This window comes from Trifolium pratense, linkage group LG4, assembly GCF_020283565.1.
Source record: "Trifolium pratense cultivar HEN17-A07 linkage group LG4, ARS_RC_1.1, whole genome shotgun sequence".
Lineage (NCBI taxonomy): Eukaryota > Viridiplantae > Streptophyta > Magnoliopsida > Fabales > Fabaceae > Trifolium > Trifolium pratense.
The window spans coordinates 32,836,932-32,859,278 of record NC_060062.1 but is presented as its reverse complement, the minus strand read 5'-3'; the positions used below and the strand labels follow the sequence as shown (position 1 = coordinate 32,859,278).

At 33.9% G+C, this 22,347-nt stretch overlaps 2 protein-coding genes and 1 pseudogene across 4 annotated transcripts; all 3 read right to left on the bottom strand.

Moving 5' to 3' along the window:
• Window positions 1-233: 233 nt before the first annotated feature.
• LOC123923138 (exocyst complex component EXO70B1-like) lies at window positions 234-2,809 on the bottom strand. Its single transcript, XM_045975798.1, has one exon. The coding sequence runs from the start codon at window positions 2,320-2,322 to the stop codon at window positions 379-381; it is 1,944 nt and encodes a 647-aa protein (XP_045831754.1). The 5' UTR covers window positions 2,323-2,809; the 3' UTR covers window positions 234-378.
• A 1,122-nt stretch (window positions 2,810-3,931) lies between these two features.
• Window positions 3,932-10,069, bottom strand: LOC123923142. 3 transcript variants are annotated; one of them, XM_045975805.1, is made up of 16 exons: window positions 9,437-10,067; window positions 9,036-9,134; window positions 8,557-8,672; window positions 8,356-8,470; window positions 8,143-8,253; window positions 7,943-7,994; window positions 7,580-7,662; window positions 7,345-7,485; window positions 7,089-7,262; window positions 6,811-6,965; window positions 6,418-6,587; window positions 6,230-6,314; window positions 6,000-6,107; window positions 5,724-5,807; window positions 4,720-5,095; window positions 3,932-4,129 (listed from the first exon to the last, which is right to left on the bottom strand). In XM_045975805.1, the coding sequence occupies exons 3-10, from the start codon at window positions 8,625-8,627 to the stop codon at window positions 6,933-6,935; spliced, it is 780 nt and encodes a 259-aa protein (XP_045831761.1). In that variant the 5' UTR covers window positions 8,628-8,672; window positions 9,036-9,134; window positions 9,437-10,067; the 3' UTR covers window positions 3,932-4,129; window positions 4,720-5,095; window positions 5,724-5,807; window positions 6,000-6,107; window positions 6,230-6,314; window positions 6,418-6,587; window positions 6,811-6,932. The 3 variants fall into 3 exon arrangements, with proteins under 3 accessions (XP_045831761.1, XP_045831762.1, XP_045831760.1); XM_045975806.1 differs by having other exon boundaries at window positions 4,720-5,111; window positions 6,230-6,587; window positions 9,437-10,069; XM_045975804.1 differs by having other exon boundaries at window positions 4,720-5,111; window positions 6,230-6,587; window positions 6,811-6,932; window positions 9,437-10,068.
• A 7,530-nt stretch (window positions 10,070-17,599) lies between these two features.
• On the bottom strand, window positions 17,600-18,214 carry LOC123922511 (annotated as a pseudogene).
• Between the last annotated feature and the right edge of the window lie 4,133 nt (window positions 18,215-22,347).

Below are 22,347 nucleotides of genomic sequence, written 5' to 3'. Positions count from 1 at the left end.
ATACTATACATACTAAATCTTGTTGATTAAGTCAATTCCTTAGTTTTTTTATACAATTCTAATCACTGCAATTGAAGAGTCCAAAGCCATGACCTCATTGGTGCAACAGCCAACTAGTGTTAATTATGCAACTCCTTAATATATAGTACACATTATTTAATTTACTATTTCTCTTTTACCTTTTTTCATTTGTAACCAAGCAAAAAAATCTTTTTCAACCCTTCAAAACGATGTTAAGCAGAAAAACATACAAATGATATTTATAGTATACAACAAGGTCATGCATCTTTTACAACTAAAATTGTGACAATCAAAACTTTGTATTACAAGTTTACAACTACACAATATTAAATACATACACACAAAAACATACAGTTTTTAGCTTCTCTTTCTGCTACCAGTTGATCCACTGCTTCCCTGAAACAAATCATTGAGTCTTGCTTCAATCTCCTCTGTTTCGTACTTAATGTATTTCTCAGCATGCTTACCAACTTCAGCAATATTATGAAACCTCGCCATGAAATTTTCATAAGCTGGTAACAAAAGTTTCTCAATTGAAATTCTTATTTCTTCCCTAAGTTGTTCATCAAAGATAAACCATGAAGATTGAACCCTGCATAAATCATCAAACACCATGTTGAATGATTTCAGCTTCTCTTTCATAGACTTGGCTACCCCATTAGGTGGGATTGATCCATTGTATTCAACTTTCAGAAACCCAAACACCTTATTCCATGAGCTTCTTTGATACTGCACATGGTACTGCCGAATTTTCGCAGTGTGTTTTTTGATCCAATCATCACCTAAAAGTGACCCTAATTCACTATCTTCAGCCTTTTGAACAATGTACCTGCAGTTATTCATCAAGAAAACATAGCACAATGCAGGATCTTTATAGATTTTTGATTTGGCTTCCAAATTGCTCTCTAATAGCTCCATAATCCAATCCATTTGCACTGACAAAGAGGAAGATGAAGACATTCTATCATCAATTTTAGGGTATTCTTTCAATGGATGTCCATAGTCTTCAAACACTTGCTCCAATGTCTGTCTTGACCGACACGCAGCGCGGAGATAATTCATCACGTAGCGAGTAATCGGGTGAAGTCCACCACCCGGAACAGCTGCCTTAGCTGGATCTCTGCGAATCAAATTCTCCAACTCCATGAAAATCCCTCTAATTGCTTCCCCCAATCTCTTCCATATAGTCAATGCTTCATTTCTTAACGATACACTATACTGATCACAAAATAACACCTCAAATTCAGGAATTAGGTCACGCAATGTTTCAAACACATCCAGAATTTTAAACAACCGTTCAGGTGAACGGCTTCCAATTGCAACCGCGTCAGCAAAATTCAACAACTGAACTGTAGAACCTCTGCAAACCTCCATAAACGAGAAATCTGCGGCGGAGGAGAATCCGAAGAAAACCCGATCGCAGAGTCGTCGTTCGCTGGTGAAAAGTATCTTTAAAGCAACGTTGGAAGCTTTAATCCATCTTTCAATCTCGTCTTCAATATCATTCCATGGCATCTTGTGAACATCTTCGATGCTAAGCTTCTGTAACCCTAATCTCGAGAGACTTTCCTCCAAAAACTCTCTTCTACAACTGCTGTACACGTGAGAACACTCTTTACCAAATCCACCAGCAACCATTCGCTTCGCGATTTCGTGAAGGTCGTTAATCGTCGCCGACGGTAACGCATCAATCACGATGTCGTAATCAGTTACCGGCATAGCAACCGGAATCAGATCATCTTCTCCATTTCTACCTTCGTCGTCGATTTCTTCCTCCTCTTCTTCCGAATCAAACGGTAAATTCGACAAGTTTCCAGCTGAATCACTGTTCCGATACGGTTGCGTTAGGTCAAACGACTCACCGCCCCGTTCCATGAGAGATCGGAACTCATCCTCAAGACGAAACATAGCGTGCTGAAGCATATCCTCAGCACGAACAAGACACGTGGCGATGGATTTATCACCGGTGAGGTGGTTCCACTCAGCAACGGAGGCGATTAAGTCGTCAACGGCGTCAAGGAAAGCACCGGCGTCGGCGGAATCCGCCCAGATAGGGTGATCGGAGGAAACAAAGTGAGAGATCCGACGGTCGAGGTTTTTGAGACAGTGATCCAGTGCGGCGCATGCTCTTGGATCTGTTTCTGGAACCGCTACTTTCTCGGAGAGATTTTCCTTCGAGAATCTTCCATCGAAGTTTGAGAAAATTTGGAGAATATCATCAGCCATGTTGTTGTTGTGGCCTAGCGTTTTTGCTATGTGGCGTGCCACAGCGAGTAATTTCTCTTCTCCGTTTTCAGACATTTTTAGTGAATGTTAAGTTTATGAATCATTAGAGTAAACGATAACCTAGAAATGGTATGAAGTAGAGGGAGTAGGGGGAGATGTAATGACGAATTTGCCCCTAGTGAGACGCGGTTTTGGGAAATAAGTTGAGGGTAGAGGTGGTAAAGTAATGAGGAAGTTACGTGGATGTTGATGATGATGAGAAGAGAAGAAGATAAAGTGGAGTGAACGTGGAAAGCAGTTTGTTTGATTGATAACAGTAGTCGTTGCAGGTAACTTTGTTTGTTTGTGTGTCTTCGAAATGTTTCTATTGGTGTAAACTAGGAAGCTTGAAAATTCCAATGTTGTCGTTAGCTTTTGACCGGACTTTTGAGGTGATTGTTACTACAGTAACATCTACTCACGGACGAATTTTTTTTTGAAATACCCCTGTACCCACAAAACATCACCAAAATACCCTACATGAGAAATTTTTTTCCAAAATACCTTACTTTTCCCTTGTGAGTGGAACGCACCATCCATCATGTGGCGTCTATATGAAGAACGCGCCATTGGCAATGTAGCGTTCATAGGTTGAACGCGCCATCCAACATGTGGCGTTCAATTGATGTTTGTTTTTTTTCGTTAATGAGGGAGAATGAGAGAAAGAAGATATATAAGGGTTTTAAATTTAAGGGTATGAGGGTTAGGGTTTTAAAGGGTTATGAGGGTTAGGGTTTGGGTAAATTTTTTTATTTTAAAATTAATTAAAAAATTATAGAAAAATAATATTAATTTATATAAACACATGTAGCAAAAAAAATTACTTTTTGGAATTTTTTTTTTTTAGGGTTTAGATGGGGTTTGGAGTTTTTATCTATCTACTAGTAATCGCCCCGTGCGATGCACGGGTTTAGAAGAACGCCATATATATAACAATTATGGTTGTTGTCAATCATGGATGCTATGAGTCAAAGAAAATTAGTCATAAGCATATGAAAATTAATCAAATTGGTTCATTTGGCGGAACGACAAATTTATTTCAATCATGGATGCTGTTAATCAAATAGGTTAAGCATCACAATATATATGTCAATCATGAATGATGTCAATCAAGTGGGTTAAGCATAATATATCATTGCAAATATAGGATGTTTTAAATTAAAGACATCATATAATTTAATCTTAATTAAGTGGGTTAAACATAATTGATCATTGCAAACATAAATGTAGACCATATGCACACTTCAAGTGAATCATCACACCGAATTTTATAATGGAACTTTCATGACCCATGACATTTATAGAAAGAAGATTACTACTATTTGAGAATAGATAGGAATGCTATGGGACATAGGAGTGCTATTCAAAATATAGGTAGGAGAAACAATTGTATATTATAATGATAGAAGAATTTTGTGAAGGACATGATAGCAAGTTCCAAAATAGAATTCCTCCAATTCATGTATTCTTCAACATATGAGAATTATTTCTACCTTCCTTTCCTCTCATCAACCTTCAATGTATAAGACTTTTCTAGGCCAATCTCATTATATCATATGAAGCCAAATTCAATTTACAAAACTAACCACATAAATTATCATTATCATGACAATATGAAGAAAAAAAAATTTCAATGCACAATAAGGATGCAAGAGTACATTAGGATATAGTTTAAAGAAAAACATCAATACATAGACTCAATCTATTTCTCTCTTCCTCTAAACAATAATTCAAAAATAATCACAGCTCCTTTTTTCCATTAATTTGGTTGATAACTTCATATAGATCTAAGGCCCCAAACCAAATTGATAATCTTCTATCATATCCTACAATCTAAAGTTCCCTGCATAAAATTTGGAAATTCATCATATCTGAGATAAAAAGATAACTACATTGAATGTTACCAGCATGATTTGTCATTGGTTTCAATTCCACAACCAAGTGCAACAATGTAAACATAGCTTTATTAAACATAGTTTATCGATAGTCATGGAGGAAATCAAATGGATAATCAAATCAAGAATAACTAACATGTGAAAAGCAAGCAATCAAGTAGAAAAAATAATCTTAATTCTTAAAAAATAACTCAGCCTGCCTCTTGCCTATATCAAAGTCACAAAAAATCCAATTAAAATATACAACATAAAAAATTCATAAAATCAGCTGCACCAATCAACAACATCATAGCTAAAATTAACATCAACATATAATACACGTGCCACTTAACTTCACAAATCAAACGACCAAATTTGAAAATTAATTCAAAAACCTTACACAAAATCATATGCTAAACTCTAAGGGCAAAAAAGATTAATCCACATTACATGAATCAAGACAAAATTAACATTAACATATTGAAGAATCAGCTCTGCACTAATTCATATACATGGAGACTATGCTGAAAAATATAAATCAGCAATTTCAAAAACTAACCTCCGTGTTTTTTCTTCACGGCAATTACACGTCGACGTTTCAACTTGTGCTCTCTCCACATGTAAATAGAAAGTTTAATGCGTTACAATAAATTTAATAAAAATTAGAATGAAATCATGAATAATATGAGTGAAAAAACATTACAATTATAGTAGTAACAATTCTTCAAATTCAATTTTTCTAACCTCTAGATCTAACGATTTGATTCCTTCTTCAGTGATTCCAACAGAACCATTGCTTGAACAACACGATGCCGGAAAATTCTTTGTCAATTATCGGAGACAGAACCAGAGGACGGTTCCGGTCCTTACCTCTATGTCGGAGGCTACCGCCGTTGTTGCGAAAAAGAAGCAATCTGAAAGAGATTTCTTCATCTCTGCCAATTTACAAATCTATCATAATAGGAACATTAGAAATCAATGCAAGGTATGCAAAGGAAAAAATAGTTTCTTTTAGTATAATATATCATGTGAAACTTAAATCCAAAATAAAGAACAGAATCTAAAATGAAACAAAGAAAAAATAGAGAAATTGGAAGAGTGGTCTGAAAGAGTACCATTAGAGTTGTTACCACACCACATTTCACAAATCCATGAAGATAAAAAGAACCACATATATTATCTCTAAATCATCAAATTATATTCTCGCCTAAACAATATATGGAAGAGTGGTCTGAAAGATAAAGTTTTAAGAAATACAAAACAAATCCAACATGATAAAACAAATGTATTGAAGCAAAAATAATATTGTTGGTCAAACTAAACAACAAAATCAACAAACATCACATAAGTACAAACACTTGAAGGAACAAAAATGAACTAAGCAGACAACCCATTACATATATCAAGTTTCTGCAACAAAAAAAAAGCCAAAGGTTCAACATGTCCCTTCAGTGATGATGTAGAAAAATGGAGTGAAGACCAAACGTGGAAATCATATGCAAATTGAAAATTATTATCAGACAAAGAAACCAAAGAAAATGTTTCACAGTTATCAGCACATACTCAAGTCTATTGAACAATCTTTTCCTTTCTCTGCATCAGCCAGCATCTAGAGAATAAGGAGTAAATTTTACTGCAATTCATGTTCTGCATCAAACAGAAGTTGCAAAGACAATAACAATCGTTAATGTATACTTCCCAAAACTTTGACATTTTTAATATCTAAATCATTTCATTTCCTCTTCCTTAAAAAGCATAACTTTTGTTACTTAAATCAGTATAAATCATCTATTATTTTCCCTTACTTTAATCAGAATGGAGCGTATGATTGTTTGTTACCTTATAATTTCAGCGCATGCATGCTCAAGTAGGCAGTTAGTATGTATGTATGTATGTATGTATGTATGTATGTATATGAATAATTATCCTGATCTTTCACCAATTAATCTGCAATTAAAGACAAAATTATGAATAAATGAATGATTAACCATGAGATTCCAATCTGCAAATGCTGAGTACAAAATAAAATTCTACAGCAAGCAAAAGCATCAGACCAGATTGTTCTTTACCTGTGTTATGTAGTCAACCATGAGATTGTTCTTTGCCTTATAAGATTGTTCTTTTATGGTGTACTGTACTATCTTAGAACATCCACTACCATACAGTTTTAAGTATAATAATATTGATCAAAATTACAACTACTAATCCAAAATTAACTATCATATTAATAAGATGCATTTTATTTATATAAATGTACCTGGCAGCCTTGGCACATCTCTTGGCTCGTTCAGCAATTTCAAAGTCTTCATGATGGCTGTTGTTGCTCTTAGTTTCTGTAACTTTGAGACCATGGAGGGTGTGTTGAGCGGTAGCCCATTGTGCCTCTCTTTCTCCTCTTCAGTAGTCCTTCTTTGTTGTGAAAGCAGACTAAACCAATCAAGACAAACACAAAATCATTGCATTGACACATATAAGATTAAATTCCAAAGCACTGACATAGACACGAATTATTGAAAATATGTAGTGTCCGACACTATCTAACACATATCAGATACCAGATACATATATTCAATTTGAAGTGTAGGTGCTATACATAAGAAATATGAAACAAACGAAATTTGGTGATTTTAAGAATGTATTATATATAGACCTTATTATCAATCATGTTGTCCTAGACCTCATGAGGACGTCAAGAGGAATGTAAGTAACAACGGTGAAGATCCAGATTACTCCAGCCCATCTCCAACCAATTCCATTGATTCTAGCAAATCCCTAGTGTGCATACACGGCAATGAGAGTTGCCACCTAAGTTCAATAATTCCCACATATAATTTAAGATTAATTTCACATCACAAGTTTTTTGTTTAGAGAAACATTTTTTTTAAATGAGTAAATCAGGATTTTAGTCGTTGAAATTGTAAGACTAACCATCTCTGCTGCAAAGAAGGCAAAGAGAAGCAACAGGCCAAGGCGTTCGACATAAGACCAACTCCTTGACCTTGTCACAAAGATGAGTGCTTGACTAATAATGCTCACTTGAAGGTACAAAGCTGAGTTAAGTTGATCATTATTGTCTGAAATTGGATGAACACCAAAAACTTTCTGAAACAAAGAATAAGATGAAACATTCAAGATATCACTATCTTACCTAGTTAACCAGTAAAATGTAGAAGATGAACTTTACCTGATCTTCGCTCATCTTGTGAAAGCCTAATTTCTTAGTCCAAATTGACTCTGCATCCCCTACAGCAGGGAGCACCAGCTTTTCTACATTTAGAGAAGACAACAACCTCTCTATGCAAGAGAACAACACTTGAAAATAACCCTACAATGGAAAATTGCATGTTAATTTGGAAGATGAGAGTGTTATTAATCCACTTTTTCAATGAGTCATTCCTGAATTATAATAAATTGCTTACTTTTCCTTGATGCTCTCTACTTGTAGCAACCAGGAGAAGCTCAACAATGTTGCAGCCAAAAATCCTAAGAAGCCTGGCAGATACTACAGAACTACAAAGTATGATACTTACAAATTCAGCTTAACAAAAATTAAGAACTCAGGAAAATAACAAAGCATAGAAAACCACATACTTCACAATTAAAACAACGCAATACATTCCCCCGAATTCTTGGCCAGAAATAAAAATCAGAGAGGAAAATTTATGAATTATAATTATTAATAGTATATGTCTTGAGGTGAAAATTCCAAAAGTGAATAATGGTTAGTCAAAAGAGTAGTACTCTAGCTATTGAGTTCAATATTTTTGAACAGAATGGGGTACCTTTGATGTCAGATTCTATGGTAGAGTAGTCATTTTCCCTTCGTTGTGTGCTCTGCGCTGCAGTAAAATAAAAATGGTAAGTAATTTTCATGGAAATGAGTGTAATTAATCTATTAAACACGTAAACAAAGGCAAGGAAATGAGTGTAATTAATTCGAAACACTAAACGGACTCCACATGAATCACGGCAGAAATGATACCTCTCCAAGCTGCATAATAGGCTGAGAAGCCCCAGCAGAATCCAAAGGAAGAATGTCAAAAGGTGCACAAATTTCCGTCTTTTCCTGGACATCTCTAGCAGCTGCAATAATCTAAATACACAACAAAATTCAAAGATGATACTGAATCCTCCAAAATATAAATGCCGAGAGAAAATCAACGCAACAACTACGCAATTTTCAGATATGACTAACCTCAGGAGCAACTTCTTCGACTTTCTCAGTCTTATTAACAGCACAAAGCACTTCAAAAGGCACGCCAACAGTCTGGTAAGCTTTATCAACAGAAAACCTAATTCTTATCAGTTTCCTAGTAGTACAATAGAAAACCTTTAATCAAAACAATAAAACAAAGAAGTTGCAATGAGAAAAAGACAATTAAGACCAATTCATTACCTCCGAAGCAGCGACATCAGTGAAACTAAACTTCTCAAATATTTTTCTAAATTCTTCATCCATGCCTTCATATAGGTCTACCTTCTCTGATACATACTCAACAAATCATCTTTTACCTATAACAATAAAAGAGATTATTTACTATGAGAAAGAAATTGTTTCATACTTATTAAAACACTAAAAATTGTTTCAAACTTTTAAATTTGTCATTGTTCCATCAATCAAATTTATTAAATTTGTCATCATTCATAATCAAGAAGATAATGACATGATAAAACTTCTATTAGCAGTGCATTAAAGAAGGTAGATTCACAAAACCAGACAATGTCACGATCCTTCGACTTTCCATAGAAACTTTAGCAGTATTTACTACATATATAGATCATCTATAACTTATTAGACAAAAACCTGAGGGCGAGACTTGATTTTTAACCTGTATTCAATAAAAAACACATTATTACTAAGAAACTATAACTAACCTTCTTCCAATCTTTCCCGTATTCACGGTAAGCATCATAGAAACGTTCAAGCTCCGCCTTACTCCATTGTGATCCTAACATGTCGGACAATTTTCTCTTCTGCATAGCAGTGAAATTTGAAAAACCAATTACAAACTAAGAAATAAAATCCTAAACAATTTTATCAAACTTTATTTTTAATCTATTTAACACCTAATTTAAAATTGGCAATGTTCTTTTTTTCCTAAACAAAAAATTCCTACGCTGACTTCTATTCAGCTTGATTGATTTGAAGGAGCATGTTCAAAAAGGAAACCAACAAAAAAAGCAAATGGAAAATGGAAATTTTCTTTCCTTCCCATATTCTGAATACATGTATACAAAATGAAAATTTTTTCAAATAAGTTAAGAAACAAATTCACCTTTTGAGTACCAGGACTAGCGCTAGCCTTCTGCCGATTCTTACCGGTATTTGCTGCATCTTTATCTTTATCTTTCCGTGTTACCGCGAAACGCCACCGGAACTCTCTATATCGATCGGAACTCTCTTACACGGCCAAAACTCTCTGTCTCCCGCCGGAAAATCTCTCACTCGGCCACTCCTCACAGGTGGTGGTGGTGGTGGTGGTTGTGAAGGACGAGATGGAGGGTGAGAGAAAGAGTTTGAGAATGTTGAGGGTATAGGATTGGGGAATTGGTGGGATTCTTTCTTAACAGAGAGATGAAATCTGTGGGCTGAACCAAATTTGGGTTCTCATTCAGTTAGTTTACATGCTGTCATCTTGTGTTTAGTGGAGCCTTCCAATTGGTGTAAGGAGAGGTCCAACAAAATTGATGCAGGCTGAATCATTGCAACCATATAGAAGCTTCTAGTTGCCAACATGTGATTTTCTATGCATATAATAAGTGTCAATTAACTATTGGATAGAACATTAGGGTTACAAAGGACAAGCAAATTAGGTTAGATGAAATGGAAACCTAGAGGTGGCAATATGTGATTGGCCAAACTGGAAAAATGTAGGAGATTGATTGGACAAGAATTTAGGGTTTCAAAATGGGGCTTGCAAAACCACTGATCCTTTATTATATTAAGATATTAAGATATATATAAATCCTAGATAGTTATGGAATTGTTTATCTAAACCTAATCCACAAACCAATGAAAACTTTTCATTTAGCCACGTCATCCACTTACATTCATTTAATGTGGGGTACTAATTGTAATTATTATTATTATTATTATTATTATTATTATTATTATTATTATTATTATTATTATTGTTTTGGGTTATTATTCATTTTAATTTTTTTGTGTTATTTTATTATTTTGTGTATTTTATTGTTTTTTTTCAAAATAGTTAATGTTTTTGTTAATAATCTTTTGTCCAATCTTTGTAAATATAAGGAGTTGGTCGATTGTTAGGACTACTTTTTTAATGTTAGTAAAAAAATAGATAAAATAAAATTTACTAATGGTTGTTATGCCATGTATGATTTTTATCATATTCGATATTTGAGTATGAGTTAAGCTGATTTATCTTTGCTCCAATAAGTTTCAAATTAATATAAATGTCAAATTCGATAATGTAGTAATTTTTTGGTAAGAGATAATGAAGACTCCAATAAGTTTCAAATTAATATCTTTGCTCCTATTGTTTCAATTTTTAATTTACTACTTATACAAATAATTTTTTGACGTTATAGTATAAAATAGCGCATAAGACCCGTGCATCGCACAGGTAAGTGTCTAGATAAGTTTTTTAAATGTATAAACATCTATATATATAATTCCTAGATAGTTGTGCAACCACTAATCTAACTATAATCCACGTCAGTCACTTATATCCAATTAAACCACTCAATAATGTCACATCACTTCTACTTACATCATTGTCATCTCTATACACTTTTTCATATGCCTATATTTATATGCCTGTGACTTTTCATTATTCACCCACTCAACTAATAATAATAGGTTTTACTAAATTATACGCACTGATTAATCTTTTATACTATATATTGAATTATAGTGTCCAATTAAGAATCAAATGCACAGTGTATAAGTATGACCACAAACCGTTTTCATAGCGACATGACAATTTATGGATTACCAACTTATTTTGGTAGATGCAATAAGATCCATTGTAATCTTTTCGAAATGTATAAACACATCTTTAATATCTATCTTAAATTTACATCACTTTTTTATTATTACTATTTTGTTGTTGTTGATGTTATTATTATAATTTTCATAATACTTATTGTTTCAATTTATACGAATGATTTTTCAACATTACAATATAAAATACCACATAATATCCGTGCATCGCACGGGTGTGGGACTAATTTTTTTTAAAATTTAATGGTGTTTGTGTAATGCCCCTCAATTGAAGTAAATGTAACACAAATGACAATGAAAAAAAATTACTTGATAATAATATATCATACAATACAAAACCAACCAACCAAAATAAAAAAAATATCATACAATACAAAAAGTGCTAGTTAATTGGAGGGCCCAGAAGCGTATGGACAATTGTTACAATTATGACCCGGAGTGGGTTGATAATATCCCCGTAGTGAAGTGGACTCAAGCGTTCGATGAAGGTTGTAGGTGGGGACACATGACAAGCAACCTTGTCGAGTCAATGAATTCAGTGTTTAAAGGTATCCACAAAGAGCCCATCACATCTTTGGTCGAATCAACTTTCTATAAGTGCGTCGACCTATTTCAAAGAAGAGCCACTCAATCAGCAGATGTGTTACAATCTGGTCAGCAATTTACAGAAGCTTGCCAAGATCGGCTTACAAAGGAAATGGAAAAAGCTAACACACACCACGTAAGAACTTTTGATCGACAAACACAAACACCATTAAATTTTTTTTAAAAAAAAAAAAACTCCAAACCCCATCTAAACCCTAAAAAAAATATTCCAAAAAGTAATTTTTTTTTGCTACATGTGTTTATATAAATTAATATTATTTTTCTATAATTTTTTAATTAATTTTAAAATAAAAAAATTTACCCAAACCCTAACCCTCATAACCCTTTAAAACCCTAACCCTCATAACCCTTAAAAACCCTAACCCTCATACCCTTAAATTTAAAACCCTTATATATCTTCTTTCTCTCATTCTCCCTGATTAACGAAAAAAAAAACATCAATTGAACGCAACATGCTGGATGGCGCGTTCAACCTATGAACGCTACATTGCCAATGGCGCGTTCTTCATATGGACACCACATGCTGGATGACACGTTCCACTCACAAGGGAAAAGTAAGGTATTTTGGAAATTTTTTTCTCAGGTAGGGTATTTTGGTGATGTTTTGTGGGTACAGGGGTATTTCAAAAAAAAATTCACTCACGGACTCTTTCCAATTTTAAATGACACTCTAATCATATTAGGAGTTTTTTTTTCATAGAGAAAATAGTAAGTCATTGAAAACTTAGTGTGTGTTTGATTTGGCGTAAAAAATAATTGATTCTGGCAGAATTCAGTTTGATAGAATTGATGTTGGTTAAAGGCGAGTTGGGTGTGATTCTCAACATTTAATGTTGTTTGGATAAATTGAATCGAAAAGACTTTTAGATGTATAATTACCAAAATGAGTTTTAATATGTGTACTTTATTTACTAGAATTATAACATAGTTTGTTTCAAAATAAAAAAATAAAAAATCAACATGATACATTTTTATTAGTTTAAAAAATTAAAAATTAAAATATTTTAATAAAACTATCATCTTTTTTAGTTTTTTTTATATAAAACTAATTTTATTTTAGTTTTTTTTATAAAAATAATAAGAAAACAAATGGGCTTTTGGAGCCCAATTACTCTTTCTTCTCTAACCTAGCGGTCAATTTCCTTATACATGGCGGCTGAACAAATTAAGAAAAGGAGGCACTGAAGTAATGCACGGCGGCTGGGTATTATGATATTATCATCCCTTCTTCTCTTGAGCACAGATTGATAGCAGTTAAGAGGGCAATAAAGGAAGAAAACGAGTTATTTAATAGTCAACCAAAAGTAAATGATGAATTGATTTTGGAACTTAACGTGGAAGCTGAGAATTGTAGCTTCTCATAGAATTGAGTTTGCAACACATAATTGATTTTGAAAGAAATAGTCAAACATATTTCAAAATAGAGAAACCACGTTGAAACATGAGAAACGCACGTCTATTGGTTTCCAACGCGGAACCAAACAGACACTTATACATATAAAGTGGAGTGGTCAGATTCCAACACGATAATGACGTTCGATCTAATAGTTTCAATATTCTTGTTAGTTGAACTTGGATTTATAAACCTAATGGTAGGAGTATTTTATAGCGTCTAATTGACATGTTTAATTGTATTATAAAGCGACTTATAATTTGACACAATTTTTTTTAAAAGAACTTATAATTTGGTACGGATAAAGTATTAATTATTCTTTAGAATCATATCGTTAAAGTAGAGTGTAGTCGAGATGATTCGACAGAATATATGGTTGATATTGAATAACAGTTTAAAATAATTTTACATTATCGATGCATCTTATTTTTGAAATTTTATATGGAAAATAGGGGAAATAGTTATTTTGGTCCCTCAATGTGCAACTCGCAGTCATTATGGTCCTTGACGGAAGAAAAAAATATAAAATAGTCTCTGACTCTGCAATCCGTTAGTCACTTTGGTCCCTGACGTTAAAATTAACAGTTAAATTAATTAAAAAACACTAATGTGACATTTTTTTGGAGACGCGTGACACGCTGAGTAAGCATTAGTTGGACAAATGGCCTAATGACATGGCAAAGGACCAAAATGACAGTAATTTTTTTCCCCATTTCTTTATCTTTTTCCTCTTATTCTTCTTCAACTTTTTCATACATTCATGCGTTTGTAAAGAACATAAAGTCTGCATCTTCAATGGTTGATATAAAGTATATGAAGAACATAAATTGTATATTGTGATGTTGATGTTGGAGCTAAAAACTATGGTTCAAGCATTGAAAACTGGTTTAAGAAACACAAAACAGAATAAAACTTTTCATGTTTATGCAATTGAAGCTGATACAGCTTTCATCAATTCAAGAGTATGAATGTGATGAAAAAAGAGGTAATCCTTGCTTCCAGAATGTTCCTTTCTGTACTCCCGAAAAAACGCTTGCTTCCGACTATCCATGGAATTTTAGAATAATCCTACAAGCCTCACCACACCTTCTCAATCCCCGGAATGCCTTCCGTACTCTTGAAGATTTGCTTGCCTCCAACCAACCTTGGAATTTTAGGACAATGCACAAGCTAAACCATACCCTCTTCAAACCCCGGATTGTAGCTTTCCGTACTCTTGAAGATTTGCTTGCCTCCAACCAACCTTGAAATTTTAGGTGGTTCCACAAGCCGCAATATCAAACTCTCCTTGCATCCAACTACCTCCAATAGTCCTACAAGTTACCAAGTTTGATCACCATTGCTTCCACACAAGATCTCCATAAACATACCACTTTGGTGTACCTTCACCTCAAACCAAGTTTTCTCCACCAAAGCCTCAAACCGGTATATCCACTATATCTTCCACCTTATAACGTAAAACTTTTCAACTAAAACCAACCAATGTCACTAACTACCAACCGAAATTCTACAACTTATCCACATCATGAGAATCACAACTAGTAATAAATGCATAACCAATAGTAGAACCAACTATCTTTGCATTTAAGGTCAAGAATATACCTCACATCATGTAACAAAGAAACAACCACAATTGTCAAACCTTGTAAGACAAATTGAAAACCATATCTTGAACCTTATGCTTTCCCGTCTCCAAGATGAACAAACTCCACCTTCAACTAGCTCTAGGATTCAAAAGTACTCCTTCTTCAAAACACATCGGAGCATCCAAAGTCCACGACTTAAACACACTAGCACTTCCGCATTCTCACAATGAAGTTGTTGTTTCACAAGTAACCCGAGTATTGTTCCACCGCCTCTTCAGGTCGATGTTGAATATTATTCCACCGCCTTTCCAGGCTGATGTAGAGTATTATTCCACCGCCTCTCCAGGCCGATGTCGAGTATTATTCCACCACCTCTCTAGGCCGATACCGAGTATTCCACTGCCTCTCCTGATTGACCTTTTATGTTGGTTACAATGGTGACTAGGCTATCCATTATGCTGGGGTTATACTCCTATAGTTCTAATTGCCGCGTTCCTTTTGTAGTCCATGAATGACCAATTCACGCATTTGAGATATCGTCGAGAACAGCCGGCTCAAATATTTTATTGCGAACCATCCGACTTTCTCAAATGCATGAATGCTTGATTCTATCGACAACAATGAATTCAATTTCTAGTTCTATACCATTCAACTATCTAGGATGTTTTATCTTCAAAGGCAAACCTAAGATAATTCACTTTCAACAGATAATTAGGATCAAACTCAAATTGACTACTTGATCAACATATTCCTAGCGATTTCGCAGCGAAATTCAAGCCTTTTTGAAAAAAATTAATAATTATAAAATGCTAATTATGAATCCATGCCCAAAACCAAGCTAATTATAAATTGATTATCCTCCATTAAAAACTTTATCGGGAGTGGTGATATTCTTCCTGAAACAATTTGCAATATGTATTGATATAGTTTGTGGAAAATAAATTGATTTCTCGCCGCAACAACTGCAATGCGTGTTGCAGCAACCGCAATAACCGCAACTACAACGATCGTGACCGATACCGCATCCGCGGCCGCAATTTAAAACCAGATCCCAAAACAAATCTTTGAAGAGCATATATATCCAGTCTTGCAAGAAGCACTTCAACTTCAGAACTTCAGATATTATTACTTTGGAGTGTAGTCAAATGCTGTAACTGTCACAAAGCATGCTCCCTGCAGGATATAATGAGAACAATGAGGCAGCATTGAAATGTAGAACCTCTTGCAACGTTTCTTTAAGACATGTTGCTTCTACTATTAGCAGATGCTAAGGAACTTCATTCCTCGCATTTCAATGTATTGCTAACTTTAATATTTTTCTGTTGTGGCCATTTATCAATCCCATGATTGTGGTTGGCACACTATGAAGTGCACTAGATGAAGTTCTCTCTCTTTCTCTTTAATGTGATATTCACATTTTTTATTTTTATTTTGAATGGCAAATTGTTAGTTGTTAGTATATTACATTGATATGTTAGTTTTTCTCCTTACCTGGACTTGAACCTTGGACCTCCAACCCCATATTCACATCTCCTTGATTTGGAGTAGGCATGACAATAAAACCCATACCCGCGAGTACCCGCCCAAACCATACCCGCTTTGATGGGGAAAACTCGAGTTGACTGGGTTTGGGTTCGGGTTTGGGTTTTCCCCGATTTCAAAAGATGAGTTTGGGGCGGGTAATGGGTACTTTAATACCCACCCCGAATTTGTCCCCGAACCCGCCCCGCTTATACTAAAAATTAGATTTCATCTCTTTTAAATTAGAAACGTTTAAACAATCTTTTAAATTACATTCCTATATTTATTTTTTATTTTTAATTTGAGTATTAAACAAACCATTTTCTCTATTTTTTTTTTCTTTATTTAAAAAAATATTGTTTAGAGAAAATAATTTTGGACATTTAACTTTTTTTTTAATAAAAAAATACAAAAATACAATCTAAATTCATGTGAAAAGAGGCGTAATGGGGATACCCGAAACCCGATGGGGATACCCGATCCCCGTTGGGTATGGGTTTGGGGTTATCATTTTTATCCCAGCTAGAATTTGGAATGAGTTTGGGAAAACCCAAACTTTACGGGTTTGGGTTTGGGGAGGGCAAAACCCGTCTCCGCCCCGCCCCATTGCCATGCCTAATTTGGAGGATAAAATCAAGACATATGAAGAAATTTGTGCATTCACACGGTCCGAGGATAAAATCAAGACATATGAAGACATATAAATAGGATTGAAATCACATATATTAGTATAATACCATTATATATAACTGAAATAAAAATTCATTCATAAGAGAAACAAATAGCATCGCATCACAAAGTACTCCAATACAGGTAAACATATATATAGTTCAACATAAGGTAATAACAAAACACAACATAATTGTATCAGTTGCTGAAAACAAAGACAAATTAAGATGGCTACTAATAGTATATTAGACTATATAGCAAAACTTTGGCTTATAACTTTGCAATAATAAAATATAGTACCATAATAATGGCAGTTGAATCTCAAATTTAGAACTGTCACTTGCCTCATGTTCATTTTTACGACGAGACAATCCAATGTTCTTCAAATATCAAGAATCGATTAAAAGTTTACATTTAGGGGAAAGAATTGGGCACAAGGTTAGTTCTTCTAAAGGACGCCGATTTGGCCCTGGATATAATGGATTGGGATAAGCGAATTGACCAGTGTAGACCTTCATGACCTCTAAAAGTTGCGCATTTTGCAAAATATATTTTGTAAATTGAAGTTCCTCATTCCAACCTTCATAGTTTATAGTACAAGATTATTTCAAACTATTTCAATTGCTCTTCAATTTTGATGAACAAGATTATTAAAAATAGATTCAAAAAATACCAAAATATTGTAGCTTACCTAGAGTTTTAAAATCTGGACATTAAAAATTGTTCTAAAAGGAACATCAAATGCAACTATATCGGCGGTGATCAAATTTGATAAGGTTTTAAGCCTAACATGACCCAGGTCTTGTTCTATATAGTAAATGTGAGTTTGCAAATTCTCCAAAATAGGACACCCATTAAGAAGCTTGTTGAGATTGTCCTTATTTTTGAAATAATAAATGTGAATCAAAAGAAGAGTTTTAACAGAGGGAAGATCGACAGAGATATCAGCAACCACCTTTATTCTCTTCAATTTAAGAACCACAAGTGTGCGAAAACTGAAAATACTTAGCGGCAAAGGCATTGTTCTAAACTTACACATAATGTAAATTGTTTTAACGAGTTGGGTTGAGAGCATGACTGCGTCCACAAACCGACAGAAGCCATGGAAGACCTTTACGTCATGAACTGATTCTTCTTCGAAGTGGAGAGAGGTGACTAGTTTGCAGAGTGGGGTCCACCTTTTGGAGCGAACGGTGGTTGTGAGTGAAAGTTAAGTTGGGAGAAAAGAGAGTATGTGACATAATAAATCACCAGGTAAGTTGCTGATTCTATCAACGTCTACAGAGTTCTTTATCGTCGGTGACATATTTTTTTGACGATGGATTTTCTTGTGGTAGAATGAAAAGAAAGAAAATTAGGTTTTGATCGATCAGAGGTTTAACCCTTTTCAAATAGACAAATACAGATTGCTATTTTTAAAAGGTCAATTTCTTTGGCTTATAAAAAAAAAAAAAGGTAAATTATTTTGTTATATAAAAAAGTCAGTTTATTTTTGTTTTATTCTTGGTTTAACAAAATATATTTGCGGGTGTATATAAATAAAAATTAAATGTATTAAGTAAAAAAAAATTAAATTAAATGTATAAATAAGCAAAATATCCGTAAATTTTCATTCATTAATCAAATTCATCTCTGAGTTTTTCGAAATAGTTAAAATGTCCTTGAGTTTGACATACGTCAATCTATTTCGTCTCTCCGTTTTATGTTGCCGTTAACAGTGCTGACATGGACTACAAATGTGTGATGTGGCATGTCTTCCTTTTCTTTTTCTCTTCATTTTCCTATTATCCCTATTTCATCTTCGTCCTTCCATCTTCTTCCTTAGTTTAGTTTAGTTTTGCTTTTATTTTGTTTTCGTTAGTTATTTCATGAATAAACATCAGTTTTTGACCTCTTCTCACTCTACAAGATATAACTGGAGCTACGAGTATCGAAAATCTAAGATAAAGAGCTACAACTCTAATGTTGAAGCCAAAAGCCAATTTTGAAGTCTCCATCGTGCCACGATGAGAAGGAAGATTAACTTTTAAGAAACAGAAATACTTGCAGAACAAGGAAGGCCTATCGTGCCACGATGGTGCGTAACTTTTAAGTAGAAAAAGCTTATAAATAGAGCTTCAGTTCTTATATTTTATTCAATTCAGTTTCCATGAAAATTATTGTATTCTATAGTAATCCATGACTTGCTAAACCACTAAGGTTGATCTACTGTAAGAGAATTTCTCCAAGACCTTGAGGTTATTATATTATTCAGTTTTGTTTATTTCTTTTCAATTATATTCTTGTTACTAGTTTGCTTAATTCAAGTTTCATAGAATATGATTGTTAATTTCGATTGATTTATATGTTAGGGTTGATTGCAATGTAAGTCCCATAATTGCTAATGAAATTGAATGTGAATATATTCCATATGAAAATTCAGTAGCTTACCGTGAGTTTTAAAATCTGAACATTATAAATTGTTCTAAAGGGAACCTCAGATGCAACTATATCGGCCATGATCAAATTGGATAAGGTTGTAACCCTAACATTACCCTGGTCTTGTTCTATATAGTAAATGTAAGTTTTCAAATTCTCCAAAATAGGACACCCATATAGAAGCTTGTTTCAAATTCTCCAAAAAATTAATATATTAGATTTTAAAAAAATTATCAAATATTGTAGAAAGAAAGAAAACATACAAAGAAGAAAAACACAAATAAAAAAATTAATTCGATTGAATTTGTTTATAAGTATGAAATTACAAAAAAAATATATTTAATTAATATTTAAATTTTTTCAAGTGCAGTAATAGGGTTAAAATTGTGATTATACCCGAAAAAATATTTATTTTTACGGGGTATAGCAAAATTTAGAGAATAGCTTCTACGATAAATTATAAAACCAACTTCCATGACTTTTTATGTATTTTTCTATTTCACGTAAAACAAATCATATTTGAGTCTCAGCAAAAAGAAAAAAATAAAAACAAATCTTATTTGCCGCTCAAACCAAAATAAGACTACCGATCCTAAACTTAGGTTTAACAATATATTGAAAAAATTCCTTATTTACTTTCCAACTCTAACAATTTTCCAGAGTGCTAAACTCATTACGGCACTTTCTCTCCCGACGATGGAGAACTCGGCACCCATTGATAGGATCAGCAATTTACCAGATGAGATACTCTGTTACATACTCTCTTTTCTTCCAACCAAACTCGCTTTTACTACCACCATTCTTTCGAAGCGGTGGACGTCACTCTTCAAATTACTCACAACTCTCCACTTTGACGATGAATCCTTCAGTAAACAGGCCTTCCCTTGCTTCGTCAATACAGTCATGCTCTTCACCCAACTCATCAAAACATTTCACCTCAACTGTAATTCTATACATCGCAACAGTTTCAACCTTTGGATCAAAACTGCAAAACTGCATCCTCTAGAGTATCTCCATCTCATTAGTACTTTAACGATAATGGGATCACTTTGTGGCCAAGTATTTTCATATTTCCAACACTTGTTGTTCTCAAATTGACGAAACTAAAAGTGGTTGATAATATCTCTGTCGATCTTCCCTCTCTTAAGACCCTTCATTTGATTCATGTAGTTTTCAAAAATAAGGACAATTTCAATAAGCTTCTTAATGAGTGTCCAATTTTGGAAGATTTGCAAACTTACGATATTTACTATATAGAAAAACAAGACGAGGGTGTTAGGCTAAGGTTCTTACAAGTTTGGGGAATTTTATTTCCGCTGCATATTGCTCGTTATTATTATTATTGTGCTAATTCCCCATCAGTTTACACTGCAACATGCCACTCACTTTTTCATTCTCGTCTATTATTGCTTTTGAGGGACATAATAGCTTCCATAAGACATATATCTAATTTCTTCCGGTCAATGATTCTTGCATTCACTTGTTCAAAAAAAATGATCCTTGCATTCACTTGTTCAAGAAAAATTATTCTTGCATTCAATGGGTGCACTTTGTGGAACTGGAAGTGTTATTGGACTTACTTAGAAAAGTTCGGAAAAAACATCGGGTCAAAAGCTCTAGGATAACAAGAGAGAGACATCATATCTCCACTCAAAGCCGTAACATTTTAGGTTAATATGGGTCATCTCTTTGATAAATTCAACATTTTTTCCATTCATAGTCGATGTAGGATTTAATTACTCACACTTGAAACCAACAATCCCCTCCCCCGGTGTGAGTTTCCACATCCTAGATTTGATCCAATAAATAGGATTCACTCCTAGTTACCCCCACCAATCTGAACCATGGAAAAGAGTTAAATTTGTTGTTTTTCGCCCTGACGCTAAAATCCCCGCCCAGGCACCACTCTGTTACACGAGGCGTCCCGATTACTATTGTCAGCCATGCTGAGGCACTATATTGTTACGAAATTTTGGTTTACTTAAGCAAAAAAGTCATGTTTTGCTAGGGTATGAGAATTTTAATTGAGCTTGAGAGAAACACTATGCTAAGCTTTGAGAGAAGTTGTTGAACAATCATTGGAGTTGAAGCTTTTCATCATCAATGTTTATGTGTAATTCTTTCACTTTTCTTTATTCTTTCACTACAAGAAAATACGGGATTAGCTACGACTGCTTTTGTAACTAATTCGTAGCTAATCTCCAGTAAAACAGGGTTAGCTACAAATTTGTTGTGAATTAGCTGTCTTATCGTTAAACACATTGAAACACATTTTTTCCTCAACTCTTCTAACCCTAGCCGTCACCACTTTTTCCTTTTCTTCTTCTTAGTTTATCAAAGAGGGGTGATTTTAGGTCAAATTCAGGTCAAATCTTGAACTAAAATCACCCCTTTCCAAATTGTTTTTGTGTATTTTGTTGTCTCGTCTTTGTGCGGTGTTGTCCCGTCGTTGTGCGGTGTATTTTGTCATCCCGTCTTTCTGCGGTGTTCATTTGTTTCGGGTTGAAGGATTAATTTCGATCAAGTGCAAATCCATATTTCAATGTCGACTTTTGTGTCATCAACTCTACAGATCTGGATGCATGGACATTCCAGACACTTCAATATATATAGTCATATTCGTAGGCTTATGTAATTCGCCGTTAACATGAATGTTGTGAGTTTGTTCGCAGATTCATCCATTTTGTTTTTAGGATTTTGAATTTGTATTGCATCGATGTACTTTTTAAATTTGAATGAATGAATATCGTTTATTTCTAGTAAAAAAAAAAATTTGCACACTTTTTGACCTCTTTATTTCCTTTTCAACTTTTGCCTTTCTTTTTTTTTCAATATTTTTTTTTACAAAGTTCTCTAGTACACCCACCCTAAACTTAGTGAGTTGCTAATTTTAAAGCAACTCCAAATTTAATGATTTGCGATGTGCATAAATCATTAGAAAAGAAATATAAACTTCAAGAAAATCATTTTTTTTCTTTTTCACAAAAACTTGGCTAAGATCACAAACTACATTAGGCTGAA